Source organism: Aythya marila (assembly GCF_965140915.1).
Source record: "Aythya marila genome assembly, chromosome: 5".
Taxonomy (NCBI): Eukaryota; Metazoa; Chordata; class Aves; order Anseriformes; family Anatidae; genus Aythya; species Aythya marila.
The window spans coordinates 23,569,179-23,590,942 of NC_139046.1; the positions used below are offsets into that span (position 1 = coordinate 23,569,179).

The following is a 21,764-nucleotide window of genomic DNA, read 5'->3' on the forward strand; positions in this document are numbered from 1 at the left end:
CTCACTTCACCTCGTTGCACATCACCGATGGAAATCTGCTCATTTGGTTGTACCTAAAGCACCCGAGGGAGGCCCTGTGCAGAGGAGACAGCCTGAATCAAAGTGGGTGCAGCTGAAAGCACCGACGGATTTAACTCTGTTGGTGCTGGTTTTACCAGTTTGTATCCTCGTGGCTTTGCACTGGAGCAGACCAGTAGCACACAGACTCCAGGCACCTCCACAAACATGTATTCAAAAGCAGCCTGTGCCCTGGGGAGCTTGCAGCCCGAAGCTGGGACGGTGATCCTGCAGGCCACGGGCTTGCTGTGGGCTCTGACTTCATTCCCTGTGGCAGGAATTCGTGCCCAGCTGGCTCTGGGTGCCCTGAGGGGCATGCAGCCTACCAGGTGAGGAGCAGCAGAGCCACGCAGGTGGCAGGGGCTTTGCTCTCTGAGCGCTTGCCAGCCTGTGCCGCTACTGGAAGGTGCTTTGAAGGAGCAAAACCTTCACTTTCCTCCTGCCCTAGGTGCCATCAGGGAGCAGGCTGAGCCCTCCCGTGCTGCAGAACGGCTAAGATAAGCCATCAACTACCCGTACCTCAGTTTTTCCCCACTGCAGACCTGTAGTATTTGTTGTGTTGCAAGTATTTTGAGAAGAGAACACCACACTCAGTCAGGCTCGCTGGTATTACTGCAATTCTTAATTTAAATTGCTGGCTGTTTGCTAGCAAAAACAATTCTTTCCCTCTCCCTCATTCCTTTGGTATTAATCAGTCTGCTCCATGCTGGCTGCTTGCAGAGGGGTTTTCTCCCGGGACATCTGCAGCCCCAGTTGGCAGATGCTGGGAGCACACAGCTCGCGGAGGGTGGTGGGAGCAGGGGGCCCCTCCTGGGGACTTAAACACCGTGCCAGCAGCACATCTGGTATTGCACTTGAGATCTCTGCAGTGCTGTGCAGGCACACAGAGCTGAACAGGTTGCCCGTTAGCAAAGGGGAGATGCTCTGGATTTGTGCAGGTGCAAGTGCATTAGGTGCAGGACTACAGCTATGCAAGAAATAATTAGCTGCCAGCAGTAAGAGGGAGAAGGTGCCAATGTAGCTGCAGCACTGCATCTTGGAAGAATCTTCCTATCTGCTGTTTGATGCAGCTCATGCTGTGTGCACGCAGCTCAAATCATTTCCTCTTTCTTCTTCATTTCTTGTAATGCCAAAGACAGCTGTGCGTGTCAAGCTCTCACTTTTAAGAGCAGATCTTCGGACCCATTTCAATCATGTTTGAGTAGGAGCCAAAAAAATCCCTATTAATGTTGACAGGATAAAGGGACTTTTCAGCACCCTTCCCAGCCAGAAGAGCAGTCAAGGCCCAAGTCAATCAGGTCACAGCCATGCAGTTCCTTTATCTGTACGCTCAGGTACTGCAGAGCTGAGAAGCTTCAAAATGTTTTCCGTGCTGAGGCCTTGATGTGCTGCAGATATTTGCATTTACCATCACTGCCTCTTTTTCTTACCACTGCTTTGTAAAACAAGGTAAAGTGAAATCCCATGCAAAGCAGCAACCTCACTTGGAGCCAGCTTGCACTTTCCTGTCTGAAGAGCTCCCAAAGGCTCTGTGCAAGAGGCACTGAGCTCCCACTCGCTTCAGTGGGGCTTGTGGGCCTGTGGTTCCTCTGCTTCAGCCCTTCCAACAATGACAAGTGCAGTACTTGCCCTCATTTTGAAGCTTTCTTTCTTCTGATTGTTGTGCCTGTTTATATATGTGCTTTTGGTGAGTTCTGCCCCCGAGCTCTGGATTCGTGCATGCTGGTGACGGAGCGATTGGGCTGAGCAGGACCGTGCTCTGCACACTTCACCCATCTCACCTATCTCATCTTTGATTTCCTTCCGTGGTTTTGTGAAGCATGTCCCCCACAGCTCACGGGACAGGGCTCGGGGCACACGGCGTGCTGCTGGGGTGGGTTGGCCTCCTGCTTCCACTATGGGCATGAAGTGGGGAGCACCACGTCATGGACCCCACGCCACAGAGCAAGCAGCCACCAGGACCAAACAGCAAGTGCTCTGCATGCATCACAGCACTGCGCTTCGGCTGGGTGGTGAGGAAACGGGATGGAAAAGTCTGCCCTGTCGTTTGGGCGTGCTTGATTTTTAGCTCACTCTTGAAAGTCCCCTTTCTGGTGGGACCCAGCAGTGCTGCATCATTCTTCCCATCCGCACTGGGCCATGGTCATCTCTGCCTAGGGGGAGGCTGCTCCCAAAGGGTTTCCTTGCTAGTTTTGGCTGTCCTCAGAGATGGACCTCAGGTGCTTTGGGGATTGGCAATGAATGTGATATTTCATATGACATTAAGCAAAATGGCTAATAAAGCTATACCCATTTTTCTTTGTATTCTGGTTATGAGGAATATGCAGTTTCTGCTGACATCTGCCAAAGGTTCAGATGTAAGGTTAGTGAAGCTGTAGAAATATTTTTTTTTTTCTTAAGGTGATGCTAAGAAGCCTTGTGTGGTGGTGTTCCATGACAAACTTGTCTGCAATGCAGGGGACTTGCCTGCAGGAAGAGGATACACTGAGCTCCTTTCATTCAGCTTTGCTGCTAAATGAGAGCATCTGCATGGGAAATACCTAATACTCCCTGGGTCATGTGCATTGGCTTCATGCCTTCAGTTGAATCAGTGCGGAGACATACATGGTGTAAGTCACGGGTAAAATCTTCCACATCAGGACACTTGTCATGAGATGCCCGAATCAGCACCCGTTAACCTGTGAGAAGCTGCATGCTCATGATTGCTTTACCACCTCAAGTGTTTCACCACAAAAAAAAAAAAAAAAAAAAAAAGCCCTCAGGATCTATTTTGGAAAATATCTCCTCCTGTGAGCTCAGCTTTCTCCTAATGTTTGGTGTATCCAGAGCAGCTGAAAGATACAGTCAGTGGATACAGGAAATGGGATCTACGTGGGTGAGGTGGGTGAGCGCCTGTGACTGCAAGAGGCAGCAGAGGAGACCTGACTGAAGGCCACCGATTGCAAGGCTGCCTGAAAACTTGTCCCTAAACAAGCCTGAGGTGTTTAATAGCTATTGTATAGACTACTATTGGATGCAAATTTTGGGGTTGACTCTTCACGGATGACACAGCACGCCCCAGGTCAGAGAGGTATGCCCAGTTCACATGAGTCAAGAGAAGAGGGGGAGAGGAAATTATGTCTTATCACAGTCTCGAAAGCTTGGGAGAAAAATTGTTTTGGATGAGTGACAAAAGAAACATCTGAAGTTTCCAAAGACTAAGAAAAAATGAAATAAAGGCTTGTTTTCTGAGTCTACTGAGTACTCTGTTTCAGCTTGGAAGTTCTCAATATTATTTTAATCATACAAAAGTTTTAAACAATATATTTTTTTTCTAACTAAAACAAAACAAAATATTCCCTTTGGGGGAAAAAAATGGAATTTTTGAATTATTCAACTAGTTATTAAATTAAGCAGAACATTTGGTGAAATTGGCATTCCTTCACAGGATGCTGAGATACAGGTGGGACTACACATGCCTTAATGTTTGTGAAAAATGTGTTCAGTGCTACTTATGCCACACTGCTGCTGCACACTGACTGATGTGCTCTTCTCTGTTTTTGTGCAGTGTGTGGTTGCAGCTCTTTCCTCTTTTCTCCTGCCCCTCAACACAGCTATTTTTAGGAATGGGCTTCCCAGAGCAACTCATCTTGGAAGACCTCCTTGGACTCTGCTTGGAAGGAAGGAAGCACCAAAAGAAGCCGACTGCAAAATAACCCCAGCGGTTTCCTCATCCCACTTTGTCAAGACTTTTCTGAAAAGGGAAATGAAGATTTATCAGTTCCTGGCTTCACAAGTCCTTCAGAAACAGGAATGGTTTGCGAAGGGAAGTGGATACTCTGTGTGTGTTGCAGGTCAGCCTCTTTTCCCAGAGAAGGGAAACGGGCTTTGCGGCCAGGCACCCAGTGGCTGAAGGTGACGCTGGCCAGAAGTCCTGGCCATTCATGTTGCTGTCCACATCTCTTAAGCAGGAGCATGTCCAGAGATGACACAGTGGTAAATCTTGAAGACATTTTCATATGAAAAACAATCACCTCAGCAAGTGAACCAGGGTGCAAGTGGGACTTCTTTACAGTGGGATATCCCAGCATATCGGTGCCAGGTGTTTCAGCTTGCTGCTGCTGTGGGTCAGGCCTGCAAGGATGGGAGCATGGACAGGGCTCAGGCAGGCATATGGAGGTTGTGGGATGTTCTGCTACAGCTCGGGAAATTTCATAGGCTATGAGACAGGAGGTGGAGGTCAAGTCTATTTGGGGGCGAGTGGGTGGTGTGAATCTCCCTCTTCTGAAGGGTTTTCCCCAAACCCATCTCGGCACAGCCCAGAGTAAGTAGTCTTCGTGCAGCTTAAGGGAGGTTTTATTTATTTGTTTGCTTGTTTGCTGGGGCAAAGCTTCTCAGAGAGGCCGTGATGAGTAGTCAAATCGGCATTTTATATTGAACCCAGAAGCAACAGCCCTGACGCAGGCTGGAGTGGAAACCCATCCACTTAGAAAAACTGAAATAAGAGGGCGGTTTCACTCTGTATATCACACAGGCCAGGCAGCTATCATTACTGACTTTCAGTCCTTCTCGGTTCAGCATGTACTTAGAGCTCTGGCTTGGAAATCGTGTGTCCTTTCCCCATGCAGGTGGGAAAGGGCAGCTCAGCTCCTCTAGTACAGCCCCTTATTGAAAGCTGCTTGGTGCTTCTTGGCGTGGGCTGCCTGTTGCTCAACACCTGGGCAGTCCCAGGTGCAGACAAACAGGGTTGTGAAGTGCAGCAGCAGCACTCACAGAACTCTTCCCTACCTCTTTGTGAAACACCCTCCTCCGAGCTACTGAAATCCTGGGGTAATAATTAACTGAGTTAAGGCTTGCACTGTAATTGCAGCCATGTGCACTTTGCTGGGTGCGTTTGTGTTAAAAATGTTTGCATTTTAAGGCTCTTTCTGTGCGACGGTCTTGCAGCACTCTGCACGTATTCGCTCATTTAGCTTCACGTTAGATTTTGCATTTTGCTTCTGGTTGGAGGGATGACAAGCTTCTCTGTAGGGTGTCCCTTGAAAGACATGCAGGAAATTAATCTCAGCTAGCTAAAACTGGGATTTTAAAAAGGATTTAAATTAAAAGAGGCCTGCACCTTCCAAGCAAGACACACATCAAAAACTGAACTAAGCACATCAAATGGACAATTTCAGTTAGTTTGCATAAACTCTCTAGAGCACCCAGGCATTGGCAAGGGCCAGGAAGAGGCAGGCTGAGGAGCAGCGCAGGAAGCCCTCTACACTTGAATGTTAGCAAGGGGGTTAAGCCATCCAAATCTGGATGCCATCCTCCAACATCCAGGCCCTAGAAGGGTTCCCCTTGCCTCTCCAGGAGCACCCACAAATCTTGCTGGCATCTGTGCCCCTGGGACTTCTACCTGGAGGATTGGGTCTGCTGGAGGCTTGGGGGACAGGAGGTGGGGTTGGTGTGAGGACCCAGTCTGCCCAGCCAGTTGGTGAAGCCTCCACCAAGCTGTGGCCAGTGTTGGGTAGGTCCAAGGCTGCATGGCCACTGCTGGGAAAGGTGACAGAGCCCATTGCAGCTGCTTGTGATGGCCCTAAAGCAGTCACATTGCGGAAAGGATTGTGCAGGGAAATCCCCAGCTTTATTCTGATCCAGGCTAGAAAGTCCTGTTTGGAAAACCAGACAAGGAGATGGCCTTGGGAAGAGCTGAGTGCCAGAGTGAGGGGGAGGAAAGGAAGCCGGATCTCCAGGGCGGGGGGTGTTTCTGTTTCAGGCACTCTGGACTTTGGTTTCGTACACTGTGGCCTGATAAATGTGTCAGCGTTTAAACAGAGCCTTTTGGCTCTGATGTGCAGGCTTCAGAGAGCTGCCCAAAGGTGCCACAGCTGTGACCGGCTCTTGCTGGAGATGGGGAGAGCCCACACAGCCACTGCCCCAAAAACTGAACTGGGGCAAAGCCAGCAGCAGCTTTTAAAACAGATTAGAGGTGCTGGAGGCCTCGCTGCCCTTTGGTACATGGAGTCCTGCTGGGGCAGGTGGGCGGCCGCGCCCATGGGCTGCATGTGGGCGAGTGGTTGCTGAACGCTGGGCCTCGGCCCTGTCTGTCTGATAGTGCTTCTGTGCTGTGTCCCCTGTGTAAAACGCAAAAGTGTCAGGGAGCCAATTCCGAATGCCAGTGGGCTGAAGGAGGAGGAGAGCAAGAGTTACAGCCCCCCGTGTTGGCCAAGTGTAGGCCCCTCATGCAGAGAGCTGCCCAAGCTCATGGCCACCTCGCCCTGCTGAGGCGAGGCACCCTCACCTTTACACATTCTGCAATGAACTAAGGAGAAGGGTCCCAATGTACTTGGGGGGGTGAGAGAGAGAGTATGAGGAGGAAGAAGAAGGTGTGGGAGGAAATAGATAGTTCAGCTCTGCGTGTGCAATATGAGGAAGTATGGGAATATCCCTGAGGGATTATCGAATTGCTTTACAAGGATGGGTGAGGGGAAAGGCTGGAAACAAAAATGCAAGCTCATGCAGGGCAATGTCATAAAGGTGGATGAGTGAATAAGTTCATGGGGACACTGGTGCAGGAAGAGAAGTGGAGGGACCTGAGGGAAATGCTCAGCCTGAAAGGGAGAAAAGAACAGAAAAAGGTGGATCCTGCTGCTGTGGGTGGAAGAGAGAACCAAGGTGCTGAGAAGGGAGGCTGATGGAAAGAACTGAGTCTGCTAATAGCAGTAGATGTGACTACATTAGAAAAAATATATATACTGGGAGAATTTATAAGGAAACAGAGAAATGTGCTGCTTTGTGCCTGTCCTTGCTCTGAGGGACAGCAGGGATGAAGAATCCTGCAGTGGGAAGCCCTACAGGGGCATTTCAAGGGAAGTTATCTGATGGCCAGACCAAACGAAGAGATGTGCTTCCTCACACCATTTATCAGTGGACTGAGGCAGTCCTTCCTACAAAATGCTGCCAATGTCAGAGGTGTGCAGTCACCTCAGAAGCAGTTAACAAAGTCTGTGGAATAAAACCCCCATCAAGAACCATTTCTTATGAAGGAGGCCACCTTGATCTCCGGCAGTCATTAAACCACAGGTTGTTGAAGTTGGGAGAGAATGCTCACTATTGCTAGATAGTGGCCATCTTTTTATGATTTTCTGTAAGACCCTGATCTGTGGCAGCAAAGCTGTTCTGGAAGTCTTTAAAGCTTGCTGAGCCACCCAGGACAGGTGCTGGAAGAGAATTTTGAACCCTGGGCCAACATGGAGAAGCATTAGCAGGAGGAAGCAGACAAGCAAGAACAGGTTGAGTTGCTCTGTTAATAGCAGCTGTGGTGGCAGAATAAGAAAAAAAGTGATGCTGGCAGAATGAATACCCAAGGAGCTTTTTCTCCCAGTTCTACTAATGAGACATCTACCAGCATGCCAGGGAGGAGGCATAAAGGCAGAAGGTTATCACCAAAACCAGTCTCAGAAGATCTTTCTAAAGGCATAGGTGTGGAAAAGGCGGAAGCAGTGCAGATATGCATTGGTTTAGGACATGTGTCAGAACTTGCTTTTTTGGGGGTGGGTGTGTGAGTGACATATAGTGGACAGGCCTCACTTTTGTGTTACAGCATGATCAAGTTGCATCAAGTGAAAAGGCAAAACGCTGCACTGAATAAATCCGTGCTAGCAATGTACACTGTGGAGTGGCCACAAATACACAACATGCCCAAACCTATTTTGTGAATAAACGCAAATTCTCTCATTAATCTCTGTCCTACTTGCTTTAACTGTGGTTCCTGCATTTTTGGTACTTTGTTAATTTTGCATGACTGATGAAGGCAAACAGCAGCATAACCAACATGCAGTACCTTGGCAATAATTTGTTTAGCTGCAAAACTTCCTTGTACAGTAAAGCATTTGCTTAATTTATTAAGTCATTACAGAATTCTTACAACATTATAACAGCACCTACCTAATATATTGTTTGCCTAAATGTTGCAATGGGCAGCAGGGAATGTACCACTGCCTCCAAAAGTACTCAGCCAGTCTGGTACTCCTGATAACTACACTTCCCTCCCTCCCTCCAGCTTTTCAGTAAAAAATATTTGTATTCAGATGGTATCTATTTAAATATTTGTATTTAAATATTTAAATACACGTACAGCCACGTACACGAGCACTTCCAGAACGCTGATATCTACAGGTGGTGAATGCCTCCAAAGGGCCCTGACAGCATTTCAAGCCCATGTTTTGTCAGTGGGAAACAAGAAGTGCAGCTACTTGAAGGAACCATTGTCTTTTTTATTTTCAGCCATTGCAACATGGTATTTAGTCAAGAAAGGCTTGAAGCCAACTGGGATTCTTTGCTGGTGAAAAACCCTGCAGCAGGTAGGTAAACCCCCCATCCCCTCCACCCCCAGCTCAGATTTAGTGGCTGCTAAATCTGCAGGAGTGCAGGGTGAGGCCCAAAGCCCAAGAAGGTTTGGCAGATTTTAACCCAGCCCCAATCCTGGAAAACATTGCAGGCTTGAAATTTGGGCATGGCCCTTTCTGCAAGAAGGAAGTTTCAGTGTGTACACCTGGCCAATTCTAATGAAATGAGAGTGGAAGGGAAATACAAATGACTCAGGATGGCAATTTCTATGTAGTCACTTCCACAATGGCCTTTGGCTCCCATGCAAATTAGGAAGTAGCCAGCCAGATGCAGTGCTCTTCCTCATACCAAACAGCCCTTTGTGCAGGTTGTGTGTCAGAAACCCCCCAAAAAGAGGGAGGTGGGAAAGGTGATGGGTGTCCTGTGCAACCTGGAGCCCTCACAACCTCTTGAGGGTGGCCGGCTGCCAGCAGCACAGGAGTCCCCTGGCCAGCGGAGCTGGCAGAGCTTGGTCCTGCGTCAGCAGCTCTGCCGCACCCCATCCCAATCTCGGGGTCGTGATGTGGGAGGAGTGTGGCACAGGAACTGGGCATGGCCCCATTTCTCTCAATGGACTCTATGTGATCGCGTAATGGTCTGGTGTCTGCAGCTAAAATCAGCCCTGCTCTGCAACAGGCGATCAGATGCAGATGGGAATTTAAACTACATGATTCTGTGTTAGTTCCTGGAGAAAACACGGAGGAAAAACTGGAAGGCTTTAAGGCCCCTGACTGCACTGCTGCAGACTGTGTGGGGATGGCTGCAGCTCCTGCAGTGGGGAGGAGGGGGAGGCCCCTGCCTGAATTTCAGGGGGGGGAAGCAGCAGCGCTCCTTCCCGGGCATGCGCTCCCTCTTCCTGTGGAAATCCCCGCTGGAAAGTCTGAAGGTGTCCGAGTTCAAACCGGAGCTGGGCTGTGATAAATGAGAGGGAAGGCAGGCACGGTGCTGCTCTGCAAACCTCCCTCAGCAAGTCAACACAAGAGCAGCCAAGTTTCAAGCCACGTTCTGCATCCTGGCTGTGCCCGCAGCCACCGGAGATGGAACAAAAGGTGCCACCAGGGCGGGCATTTACCACCAGAGATGGTCTGGAAGTCTCCGCATGGCCTGGGCGGTCTGGCACTTGTGTGACAGAGGGGGAATCCCAGCCCCCTACCCGCCCACGACAACGGGCACAGGAAGCTACACCTACGTGTACGGCTAAAATTAGCTGCAGAAGGGCTGAGAGCTGAAAGCTGCTTAGATGTCTTACTCCTACTGCAGTAAACCCCCTAAAACCCCCGGGCCTCTGACCTTGTAGGTCTAGTAAGTGTCAAGTACTTCTGAGAAAGCTAACCGTGTGGGTCCCACGCAGCTCAGGACAGTGAGGTACAACAAATTGCTTCACAGGCCAGGTACAGTAATCTGACTTTTTTTAATAAATACATATCTCACATGTACCAAAATAATTATAAACAAAAATGTACAGTATTTACATTCTATACATTTGCTAAAAAGTGTAGCAATTATGACACACACGGTGTGAAACGCATTGTTTCCAATGCCCACAGTTAACATCATTGCTACCTTTCTCGTAACAGCCAGGAGGCCACATCTCCTCTCTAACTCCTCTGCCTGCTGCCCTGCGCCCCAAGAGCACCTGGGGTCAGTCAGCGAGGCAAAGGAGTGCCAACAGCCTTACACCAGCCCAACACACAGCCTCCAGCACATGGGGCGTTTGTATGAGCCCATCTGGCCTCTAGGGAACAACATCCCTCGTGGTACTCCGCGTTGCAAGGTAGCTCTTGAATGCATTTCTGTCAGCAGCACGCTGGATGTGTAGTAGTAGTCTGTTATCTTCAGCTGGCTGAGACGATGAGATATACAGCTCTTTATCAGGTGGTGTGCGTAATCACAGATCTCTAACGATGTTACACATCCCACTCCTGTTACTTAAATACAGGTGAGAACGTGGAACCAACTGTTCTTATTACCATTTCGTGCTCCTGGCTGGGCAGTGTAGTATTTTGGTACTGTCTTCTCCTCTGCATTTAGACTTTCTTTTTAAATGAAGGAAGTCAGTCCTTTTTCTATACATATGTACACAGTCACTTTTCACAGAAACCTCTGCTTTAAAATGCCAGCTGTCGTCCTCCAATACAGCAGTCGTCGTACATAAGCTGAAAGAAAAACAGAGAATGCTGTTAATGCAAAACTCCTACTGGGAGTATCCTATCTACTCTGGGAAAACAGCCAAATGCTGTGTGCCCTGACTTCAGTGGTGTCTACAATTTCTACACTGAAATGGTTACGTTTGCTCTAACGTCAGAAAAACAAATGCTGGGGAGGCAAAAAACACCAATTAACTTAACACCAATTAACTTAACACCAATTAACTTAAATTTTATCTCATAAGGTTCTGTAGGTGTCAGGAACAGAACAACGCTCAGAAGCGTGCATCGTGTGAAGTTAACCTCCATTCCCCAGTGTATTGTTTATATTTTATTCTTAAGCTTCTTCTATTTATATCTCTGCCCCAACTTGCCACCTTTCTGACAGTTGGCAGTGTAACCTTGCTTTAAGAGCTATTTATCCCCACAAGTTATGTAGGTAAGAGGTCATCAGAGCAGCACCAGCCAAACCACAAAGGGCAGGATTTGACCCATCTCTTGAAAAGGTGCAAATGGCCACTTACTTCATCCTCTGTGAACTCGGGCTCAGATTCACTGCTCTCCTCATCCTCGCTTTCGGGCAACATCTGCAGATCAGCTGTGGTCAGCTGCTTCAGCTGTTCCTGTATGCTGGAGTTGTCTCTTCCCCACGTGAGCTGGTAAGGGGAGTAGCCCTGGTAGGTCACTTTGTTCACGTCTGCCCCGTGCTTCACCAAAAGTGACACCAGCTCTGAATTCTGCAGGTCCACGGCCAAGTGCAACGCTGTTCTGCCATTGCATGGCTCCTGTTTGGAAATAACACAAGGTATTGCATGTTAGGAGAGCTGGGCTTGCTGGCGTCAGACCTGTTGATTCTTGTGACTACACAGCCCTGTTCAGTTAAATTCATGGTGTAAGTTACATACCTGAGCATTTACGTCTGCTCCCAAGGACAGCAGGTATTCGACAACTGCCAGATATCCTTGAATAGATGCCAAATGGAGACACGTATGTCCTGTAAGACATAAATGAAGGTAAAATTTGAGTTAAGTCTAATATAATGCCCTATAATTCAGTTAATAATTCAGTCAAGATGGTAGGATAGGATGATATTTAAGTTTGCAATTCATCCAGAACAAAGGGGTATTTTCCAGAAGAGCTTTCCAACTTCAATCAAGTGTGGATAATAGGGCTGGATTTGGAAAGATTTCTTAAGAGGCTTTATTCCAGTATTTAACTGTGGCTTATTGTAACAACAAAAAAAAAGAGGAACATGCAAAAATATAAAATATAACTGTATTGAGTGCTGCAAAAGCACTCATTAAAAATGCAAAATTCAAAGCCACGAGAGCCAATGATCAACAGCGAGGAGGCCTAGGAGATGCAGCCTGTGACATTTTAAGGAAGTCAGACACTGCGTTGTTCTGGGGCCTCCTCAGCATTAAAATGGGAACAATGCTGCTTCTCCAGCTCTCCAGAAGTCAGCAGCCCCGTCTGCAGCGCCGTGTATTGAGGTGTGCGTATGGCGGCGTGTGCATACCATTGTAGTTGGTCGCCTGCAGGACAGCGAGGAGGTGGTGGGGCTGGCAGTACTGCGTGAGGACGCTGACGCTTCTGAGGGAGCCCTGCTGGCAGGCAATATGGAGCGGGGTGTTTCCTCGGAAGTCCCTGATGTCCAGGTCGCATCCAGCTTTCAGGAGGTGCTCAGCGATTTCGGGCTGATCAGTGATTACTGCCAGGTGAAGGGGAGTCTGCAGGCAAAACAGAAAAGAGAAACCTGTGAGTTACACAGCAGATGTTGCAGCAGTGTCTGAACACAAAAACCCTGCAGTTGCTTGTGGATTTCTGCCCAACTGAAAACACACCCCACAAAGTCAGTTCGTTACGCTTCCTGACATAGTGCAGAGCTGCTCGTTAGTCTGGAAGCAATGAACTCGGGGCTCTCCAGATACCGGACATGCAATCCATAAGAAGGGTATCATTAACATCCCAGCGAGGAGGGATGAGACCCATTGCATCATATTTGAAAAATGGGGGCGGTAAGAGGCCGCTGCTGGGGAGACAGTGTTGCATCAACACCGGTCGGAGTCATTCGGGTGCTTTCCTGAACGTAGGCTTTGATTTAATATCCACTGAATTAAAAAAGCGATTTTTCCTTGGGAACTCCCCGCAGGGCTTTTGTGGGGGCGGTAGGGGGGTTGATCCGTGCCCCAGGGTGCCGAGGTGAAAGTACCTGGCTGAGGTTGTTCTGGAAATTCAGGAAGGCACGGTCCCCGCTGGTCTGCCGGATCACCTCCAGGCTGAGGGCTTTTTCTTCGTGGATAATCGCCAAGTGGAGAAAACTGCATCCAAAAAAAATATATATATTATTAAAAAATAAATAAAAAATTAAGCCAACCTACGCAAAAGCCCCAGTCCCCCCCCGGCGGGAACGCGGGTGACGAGGTGCCCGGGGCACGGCCCCAGTCATGTGCGGGTTTCGAAAGCCGGGGCTTTCGGCGGCCGGGGCTTTCCGACGGCAGCGGGAGCCGCCTCTCCCTGGCGCCGCTCCAGGGACTTTCCGCGCTCCGCTCCCCGCCCGGCGCCTCCCCGACGGCGGCCCCGACCCCGTTCCCGTTCCCGTTCCCGTTCCCGTTCCCATCCCCGTCCCGTCCCGTCCCCGTCCCCGTCCCCGACTTACGTGTCCCCGTCCTCGGTCAGCTGCTGCGCCCAGCCGTGCGGGCGGGCGGGCTGCTCGCGGGGCTGCAGGCGGATGTCCTCCAGCTCCCGCACCAGCTGCCGGTACTCCTCCTCCTTCATGGAGTCCAGCCCGCTGTCGTGGCGGTCGTCGGGCGGCAGCAGCCCGGCCGGCCGCTCCTTGCGGGGCTGCTCGCAGCCCTCCGCGGCGGGCGGCTCGGCGGCCAGGCGGGCGCTCAGCATGGCGGCGGGGCGCTGAGGGCGCTGAGGAGGGCGCTGAGGAGGGCGGCTGGCGGGGCCGGGAGCGGGGCCGGGAGCGGGGCTGGGAGCGGGGCCGGTGCTGGCGGCCGGGCGGGCATCCGCGAGTGAGCGGCGGCGGCGGCGGCGCTCCGCATATAGACGGCGGCGGAGGGGATTTCTGCGGGGGAGGAGCCGCCGCCAAGGGAATTTCCAGCCTCTCAAGGCCTCGCCGGGCGAGTCCGGTCCTGCTCGGCGCCAGGGGCGGCGACAGGGTGGGGAGGGAGGCAGGGATGGGGGCCGGCCCGGCTCTGCACAGCACCGCACGGCTCGGCACGGCTCGGCTGGGCGGAATTCCCTGCGCCCTCCCTGCCTGGCCCTGCCCTGCCCGCGGCGGGGAAGTACTCGGAGCCCCGCGGGGGGACGCCGCCGCCCGGCCCCCCCCGGGGGCTTCCCCGCGGGGCCCCCTGCCCGCTGCAGCTCCCCCGGCTCCTGGGCTCTCCCCCGGAGGCCGAGCGGGGCTTTGGGGGTGCAGGAGGGGAGCCTGGGCTGTGCTGTGGGGCTGCTCCTGCGCCCCGTGTGCCAAAGGCTGGGTCGGGTCACCGTGATGCTAATAATTTTGGCATAAATTTAGGGGGTAGCAGGCTTTGGAGAGACTCGGATGCTGCAGACGGCTGGTGTGAAAGAGCGCAGAGCCTGCAGGTGTGAGGGTGCCCCACAGCACCTGAAGGATCTCGCATCTCTGGTGGAGGAGCCCATGGGATTAGGAGCAGGCAGGAGGATCCTGCTCTGCTCTGTACGTCCAGACCCTGTCAAAGGCTAAGCAGGACGCTTCAGGCCCTCCATACAGACACAGGAGCTTCATTCGTTTCCCAAGCACCCTTACTCTCTGCATCCATTTCAGTTATTCCCTGCTCCTCATTACCAGTGTCCTCCCATCCGTGCACAGTGAGAACGGGACAGACGCAGGCTCCCACATGGATAAAAGGCGCCGGGGAGGTTGACGATGCGGAATTTTTCCCTGGTGAATTTTGCTGCCGCTTCTCAGATGTGGGGGGATTCCCATTAAGAATTTTTCTCCTCTTGCAACTCTTGCTGGCCTCGCTGACTAACAGTGTCGGAGAGGTTTTTTTTTGCATTTGCCATTTTCCCATGGGATGGTGTCCCTTTGAAAAAAAGGGCTTGTGAGAAAATCCAAAGATGAAAGGGGGAGCCAGAGGAGAGGGAAGACGCCTGGCTTTCCGTAAACAGATGTTTCTGATTTTCAGCCCAGCCGTACCATTCCTGGGCTTTTTTTCATTATTCATCTCTGGGCCTGGGACAACCCGGTGGTGCTTTTGGGCAGGTTTAGAAAAGCCGTGAAGCTCTTTCTTTTATAGGTTAAGGGTTATGAAAGTTTTGCGAGCTTCTTGAAAGAGTTTCCCCTTTTTAATGTAAATTGGCAGGGGAAATTTAATTAACAAATGATTCTCCTCCCACCTGCCTCTGTGCAAAAGCAAGGAGGGGAGATGGAAAGCAAGCTCCTGATCCAACTAGCAGGGGCACCGAGCCCAGCAAGCACCGAGCTGCCTCACCAAAGCTATGCAGAAATTAAGCTTGCAAACTTCCCGTCCTCGCTGCGATGGCTGGAAACCGAGTTCAGCAAAACAAGTTCTTTGCCTCTGCAAGTGACTTCCAGCTGCTGTCACAGGCAACCTCGGGGCTATTTTTGGAAAATGTTTGCCAGCAGAAACCTCATTTTGGAGGCACGCGAGCTGAGATGCTCTCATTTTGTGTACATCTGAACGCTGTGGTGCTTCAGCCAGTTGTAGGTGGCAGAAAGGAGATGGAAAATGATTTCTGGATGGAAAGATCAGCCCACTTCCTGCCCCGGCAGAGGCAGCACCAGCCTCTGCTGCACGGGGCCGTGGTGCCCAGGTGCTTGGCTGTGCCCTGGCAGCAGGAGCTGAGCTTTGGGTGGGAGTGGGTGCACATCAGTGCTGCACATTTACTGACGTCTCTGCTGTTTTTCTTTGTACAAAGAAAAATGACGTCCCCGGTGGTAATAGTAGCTTTGACAGTCTCAGTGATGAAGGGCCCCAGACGTGAGGCAGTGCTGAGGCTAAGAGGCAGCCAAAAGCACAGCTCAAGAACTGGCTCTGCCCTAAGCCTAATCCATCTCTGTACAGTAGCAGACAGCCAGCAGATGCATGGGCAAGCAGGACTCCTATTAAAACAAATAAAGCTGCTATCTTCTCGGGAACTCCTCTCAGCTAACAACAGTGTTTTACAATATTTGCTTAGAGGGATAGCTTAAGCGTGCAGGAGATAATATAAAACAAAGGTTTCTTAGCTGTAGTGAAGGTCACCGGTGCTGCTTTTATGCCACTGAGGTACCGTCCTTTTCCTGAAAGTTAACTCATTCTAGCAGTTACTCTGTACAATTTTCCATACAGTCCACAAGCATGAACAAATATAACAGAAAGAAACAAACTCAACTTTTCAGTGTTTGGTTTTCCCCTTTCAGTTGTGTGGTTGCTCAGATTTGCTGGGCAGCCCTTCGCCCATGTGTGGTGTGCCCCTGGGGACGGAGCAGCCATCCCAACCCAGGGACGGGGCCAGCACAAGGATCACATCTACCCACGCTGAAGCAGGAGCAAACTTCATGAATGCTGCTGTAGTTTGTGCCAACCTGAATGCCTTTTTGTCCTCTAGGACTATGTTAGGAGTCCCTGCTGCCTGAAGGAGCTTAGTAAAGATCCGTGGGAGATGCTCTGCAAATGGGTCTGGCTCCTTGTTACATAGACAGCACAGTACTGAGGTCATTCCCAAAAAACGGGGCTACCTAAATGGCGCTGTACCGATGCAAAAGGCTGGGACCATGGGAGGTGGTTTTGCACCAGATACCCAAGGACTGGATTTTGCAAAAGTGCCTGCTGCTCTAGGTACTGTGAACACCCAATTTGCAGGGCTGCGGGGCTGCAGGAATGGTATGTTTGCTTTTACTCTAGCTTGCAGCAAGCAGCTGGCGGGGCTCTGAGAAGCAGCCTTGCGTGCCTGAATACTGAAAAGGGGCAGTAGGGTTTTAATCAGTTCTTAAAGGACATGAAAGATTCTCGTGCTGCTTCCTCAAGCAAACACATTAAACTGTAATTTCCTGATTGCCACACTAATCATGAGACCTGTCTAGTGCTGTCGCTGTGGTGCTGTTGATTTACCAGAGTTTGTCCCTCAACTTCGTCCTTTTGTGATTGCTGCTGCAGATACCTATTAACTGTTTCCTCCCATTGAATCTCAGGGGCTGTGCCCGTCTCGCAGTAAACATGACAGGAAGGGCAGTGCACAACATTCAGCAGGATCTTGGCCCAGGCTGCTAGAGCCAAAAGCAAAGCAAAGCAGAGCAGTAAGCCTGCATGTGCCAGTGCACGTGCAGATATCTCCTGTCTAATCTGTGTGCTCTTTGGAATGGGACTCCCTTTTATTTCCCTAGAGGATTAAGGATTTTGCTTTGCACTGGAAGCTAGGAAGCACTTGCTAGAAAACGCTGTCATTCTGACCATGTTTTGCAGTTCAAACCAGCATATCTCGGCCGCCCATCTACAGCTGCTGCCGAGATAAGGACCAGGCTGCTTTCGGGTCCAGACGCCTAGTCCAGCGCTAAATGAGGGGAACACATTTCCCTCCCACTTTCTAATAATAATTTGACTGTTACTAATTTGAAAGGACACAGGGCAAAGTTAAACAAAGGTTATTTTTGTCAGCCTGGATGAGTCTCACAGTGCTGCCCGTGCCCTGCGGGCTGTTTACCATCCTCCTCACACATTCGATCGGAGGCTATCAAGGCACTGCCAGGTGCTCTGAAAAGTCCAGCAGTGGGTGCAGTAGGAAACATTTCCCCGGCTTATTCAGGCTTATATAATACCCAAGGCAACAACACGGGAGGTACTTTTTTCCGTGTGTAAAGCCAAGGTCCAGACTAGGCATTTAACATCCTGTGGCTGTTCTGTGGTACAGAAAGGGAGCTCAGCAGGGTGTCCGGGCCAGAGCCTAGCAGGGACATTCTGTTACACAAATTTCCAACTGGCCACGCTAGTCTCTGGTTTTATTTTTAGACTGTGGCTTATTTCTGGCCTCTCTTAAATCGACGCGTTGCATCCCTGGGAAGATCTGCATTTCTCTGTGTGAACTGTGGGGCTGTTTATGTATCAGTTGCTTGTATATCTGGAGATCCTCAGGGATGAGATGTACCATATAAATTTAAACTGCTTTTATTGTTATGCCTTAAAGGTAAATATAGGTCACTTTGTTTGAGATCTGTTACCACTTGGCGGGCAAGCTTTCCTTGGTGCTTTCCTTTCATTTCTCCCGTGAAGTTTTGTTGAAGCGTGCTGCTTGCAGTGCTTCTGCTTTGAGCTGATGCTTGCTGCCCGCTGCAGCAAAGCTTGCTGTCATGTAGAACAGGAGAGATGTGGGGTGGGGGAAGAGCAGGGAAGCAGAGGCAGGTCTCTTGGGCTTGTTGTACAACTTCCCCTTCAGCTACACGAATACCATTGCTGCCCATCAGTACAGCCCCTTCTTCGGCTGCAAACAGAGTGGAAGCACCTGACAGGGAAAATATGAACTGGGAGCATACTGACAATTACGAAGGGACTTTCCCCTGCAGGCAGCTGTGACATTTGATAACGTGACGTTCTCTGCTTTTTCCCAGCAAGTAGGAATCCTGCAAAGGTGGGGAAAGAAGCACCATGGGACCATGCAGACAAGTGGCCCCAAGGGATTTCAAGACCAAGACCTCTGCCAGGCACAGGGGGAGTTGAGGCAGCAAGCAGGGATGTGCTGAGGAAGGAGCTCACCTCCTTTTTCTTTGGATTAGGGATCCAGAAGGTAGAGGCTGGCTCTAGATGCAAATTTTCATGTGGTACGAGATGATATTTTGAACAAACTAGAGACCTGAACTGGACAAAGCTGGGCTGTCCGAAGAGAGGCTGACTTGGGCAGCCTCTGAGCCAAGCCATAGCAGGTCTGGGTTGCTCTGTGCAGCACTGATGCCTAAAGCTGGTGGGTGCAAAGGGTGCTCTTCAGCCTGGGTGAGTTTAAAAAGCCAACATGCTGCTTATATGGAAGTAGCTGAAGCAGCTGGAGCCCTCCGCAGAACACAGGCACACGGCAAGCCTGAATTAGCAGCTGAACTGTGTGTGGGCCCAGGGATTTCCCTGGGGACGGATGTGGCAAACGCAGGGGCTAATGCACTGAGTGCTGTAACTGTGTCTGTGAGATAGCTGAGGAGCCGAGGGGGAAGGAAGCAGGAAATACTAGACAGAATACTAAGAGCATAACCTTGAGGGGGGAAAAAAAAGAAAAAAAAAGAAAAAAAAAAGAACCACAGAAAATGAACTTTGGGCTGGGTACTTCCTCAAAAAGCCCTGGGACTGCGAGCAGAGGTCCTGAGGTTGGTTCCTCTTGCGCACACCATCTCCGAAGGCAGGCAGCCCTTGGGCAGCCCCAGCCCCTGCCCCTTCCCCACATAAAGCACCTGAGTCTGAAACTCCTGTCAGTGCCAGCAGCTGCCAAACCGGCACCATGGGGGCTTTGCCTCGAGCATCCCAGTGTGACGTGCTCCTGACGGTGCTGCTCTTGGGAAAGCTCTCAGGTTTGAACCTCGTTTTGTTCTGGATGAGTTCCAGGCTGTGCTCAGACCTGGAGCTCTGGCTGTGACCGCAGGGAGCACAGGCAGTGCTGCCAAGGGCTAGCTGTGTTTCTGGCACGATGTCCTGCCCCAGCCCATCCTTCCTCTGTGTTCACAAAAGGCTGCTGACGAGAGCAGGGCTGCAGCACCCACAGTAGCTGAGCTAAGGAGGGCAAATGAGAAGAGCTCCAAGGGACAGCAAAGAGATCCGCTGCACGTCCATGTCAGAGGGTGCCCGTGCCTGCTGGTGCTGGGGTCCCCCAGCTGCACCGGGTGATGCAGGAAAGGGGAACAGATTACCACAGTGCTGGGCTGGGCAGTCGTAACTGGGGCTGCAGAGGAAGCAGGAGCAGATGGAGGCACCATGCAGATTTTTCAGTCTGGATGGAGTTAAGTGTCTCTCTCTCTCCCTCCAAGGTTGCACCCGTTCCTGGGATGACTTCTCACTCAGTGTTACGTCCTGCAGGGCTCTATTTCTTCAGATTTAGTGGGCGATGCTTACAGAATAAGGGCTGTGGTGTTCCTCAGGCAGAAATGTCTCAGGGATAAGCTCCTTCTTGGCCAGACGGTTTGTGCATGGGCGGTGTGGTGACGTCTGGAGGCGCGCAGCGTAGCCCCGATGACACACGGTGCCTGCCTTCCCTCAATGTCCAGGAACAAGTGGGGAAAAAGTAGTCCTTGAATTCTTCCGGGACAACATTTCTGAGCAGGAAACACAGATAATGTGTTTAGGAAAACCCTGACCTCTGGCAACACGGTCTTAGGGCCACTGCTTTGGTTTTATGCTTCAGATGGGGAGATTCGTGGAGGCTCCGAAATATGTTTGTGGGAAAGCCAGTGAGGGAAGTGGGAGGGAAGGGTGTGTTTTTCCCCCCGAGCTGTGCAAAGTTTTATTAGTCCCTCTGTGAAACAAGCATTTGACAGTCACATAATTTAATGCTGCTCCTACCTGCATGCACAGTCACAAACCCCTCCCACAGTCTGCATCCCACCGCGCTCATCGCAGCCCCCTCTGCACCCTCCCCAGCTGGCAGCGCTTCACCCCGCGCTCCTGGGAGGGAGAAGACACCACAAAATATCCACATCTACCAGGGCTTCCAGGAGTCTGACCCCCTGCAGGACAGCAGTGTGCCCGTCGTGTTGCTGTCACCTCACAGCCAGCAGTGCTGTGGGACCAGGGAGAAGCTCGAGCCCAAGCTCCCCGCTCTCTGGGCCAGGGGTGCTCCCCCAGCTGCCCTGCTCTGCTGGCTGTGCAGGAGCAGCACGGGGTAATGCACACACCTGGGAAGAGGCACTGGGTTGCTCTCCGTCTCCTCCCTGGTTAAGGGTGGGTGGATCCAGCCTGCACAGTCCCATCAGTCAATCTCAAATGACAACGTACAGCAGAATTACAAACAAGCCAGATGACCCAAAAACACAGTTTCCGGCACAGTGTGACCTTGAGACCTACTCCCACTCCTCCATACCTTACCAGCTCTCCTCAGCTGCCCCGTACAGAGGACTCTGCTAAACACTGCTGTGATGCCACCACTCTGTGGGGCACAGAAGTAGTCTAGGGAGACCTCGTACCCAGAAGAAGCTGTTGGTTACAGGCATGGGTATGCTCATCCTGCTGGAGCAGCATACTGCTCATCCAGGCTTTTCCAGACACTACAGGTGGGCAAACCCAGCTCTTACCCCTCTGTGGAGAAGTGGGCAGGAGGGCAGCTCCAACAGGGCTTTGCTCCCAGGGGTGAGGGTGGGTTGTGTTTAACAGGGTGGAAGAGGGAACATCTTGGCTCCTGGGGCTGTTGCACTGCTACCCTCACAGGTGGCACCCACTCGAGTGGAGTCTGGAAAAACCCCACCTTGGCTGAGTTTGTTAGCTAAGTTCAGCTCAGGTTTATTTAACCCTGATGGGGTGAGCCACTGTAAGGGATCATCCCATGGCATGTGTTGGCAGAAATAGTTCCCAAACGGCTCCTTGCCTAAGGAGCATCCAGAGGGACCACACGTGCTGTCTCACAGGAAGGATGAAGCCTCTGGGAAGTGGATTGGGCATATAAAAGTCTGTCCTCTGGAGCCCAGCTGCTCACTAATTTCAGCTGCATCATCGAAGTGAGTCATTCAATAAAAACAATTAGCTGAAGAAATATCACTAAACAGTAATAATTATCCAAATGTCCTACCATTGACCATTTAGATGACAAAATCCACACAATCAATTGTGTTAGTGCCTGCTAATTCAAATCTAATAACCTTCCCTTTTATTTGATTACATATAAAGAATTCATCTGCAGGGTCGGTGCGGGAGGGGCTGCCAGCTGCCTGGGAGGCCTCCGTGCACACGATGGCCCCCAGCTGGCAGTGCACAGCGGCCACCAGTCAGGCTGGGGAGCAGAAAGGGAGCAGTGACACGATCCCCAGGGGCTCTTTGGTTGCAGCTTTCATCAGCTGAGGGACTTGTGCCCTCGGAGAAATGTGACATAGCCTCTCTGGAGAGGCTATGTTTTCTTTTCTGCCTCCCTGTCTGAAGGATTTCCTGTGGTCTGACCCCCTCCCAAAACCTCTGGCTCAGGCTTTCACTCTCCTCATGCTCTCATCACTGCCATACCTAGGATCAGGATTCATGCTGCTTTTTTTTTTTTTTTTTTTCTTTTTCTTTTTCTGAA

General features: G+C 51.0%; 1 protein-coding gene across 1 annotated transcript; it reads right to left on the bottom strand.

Annotated features, from left to right (window-relative positions):
• Positions 1-9,801: 9,801 nt before the first annotated feature.
• NFKBIA (NFKB inhibitor alpha) lies at positions 9,802-13,649 on the bottom strand. The gene is made up of 6 exons (XM_082761540.1): positions 13,216-13,649; positions 12,769-12,877; positions 12,076-12,286; positions 11,462-11,550; positions 11,081-11,341; positions 9,802-10,565 (listed from the first exon to the last, which is right to left on the bottom strand). The coding sequence occupies exons 1-6, from the start codon at positions 13,452-13,454 to the stop codon at positions 10,518-10,520; spliced, it is 957 nt and encodes a 318-aa protein (XP_082617666.1). The 5' UTR covers positions 13,455-13,649; the 3' UTR covers positions 9,802-10,517.
• Between the last annotated feature and the right edge of the window lie 8,115 nt (positions 13,650-21,764).

Bases quoted from the DNA above. Each gene is read 5' to 3' on its own strand.
- NFKBIA (XM_082761540.1), bottom strand. From the start codon at position 13,454: ATGCTGAGCGCCCGCCTGGCCGCCGAGCCGCCCGCCGCGGAGGGCTGC. The intron at 11,551-12,075 runs GTATGCACACGC...TATGTCTTACAG, and splicing joins GCAGGCGACCAACTACAATG to GACATACGTGTCTCCATTTG. The intron at 11,342-11,461 runs GTATGTAACTTA...ATTTCCAAACAG, and splicing joins GAGCAGACGTAAATGCTCAG to GAGCCATGCAATGGCAGAAC.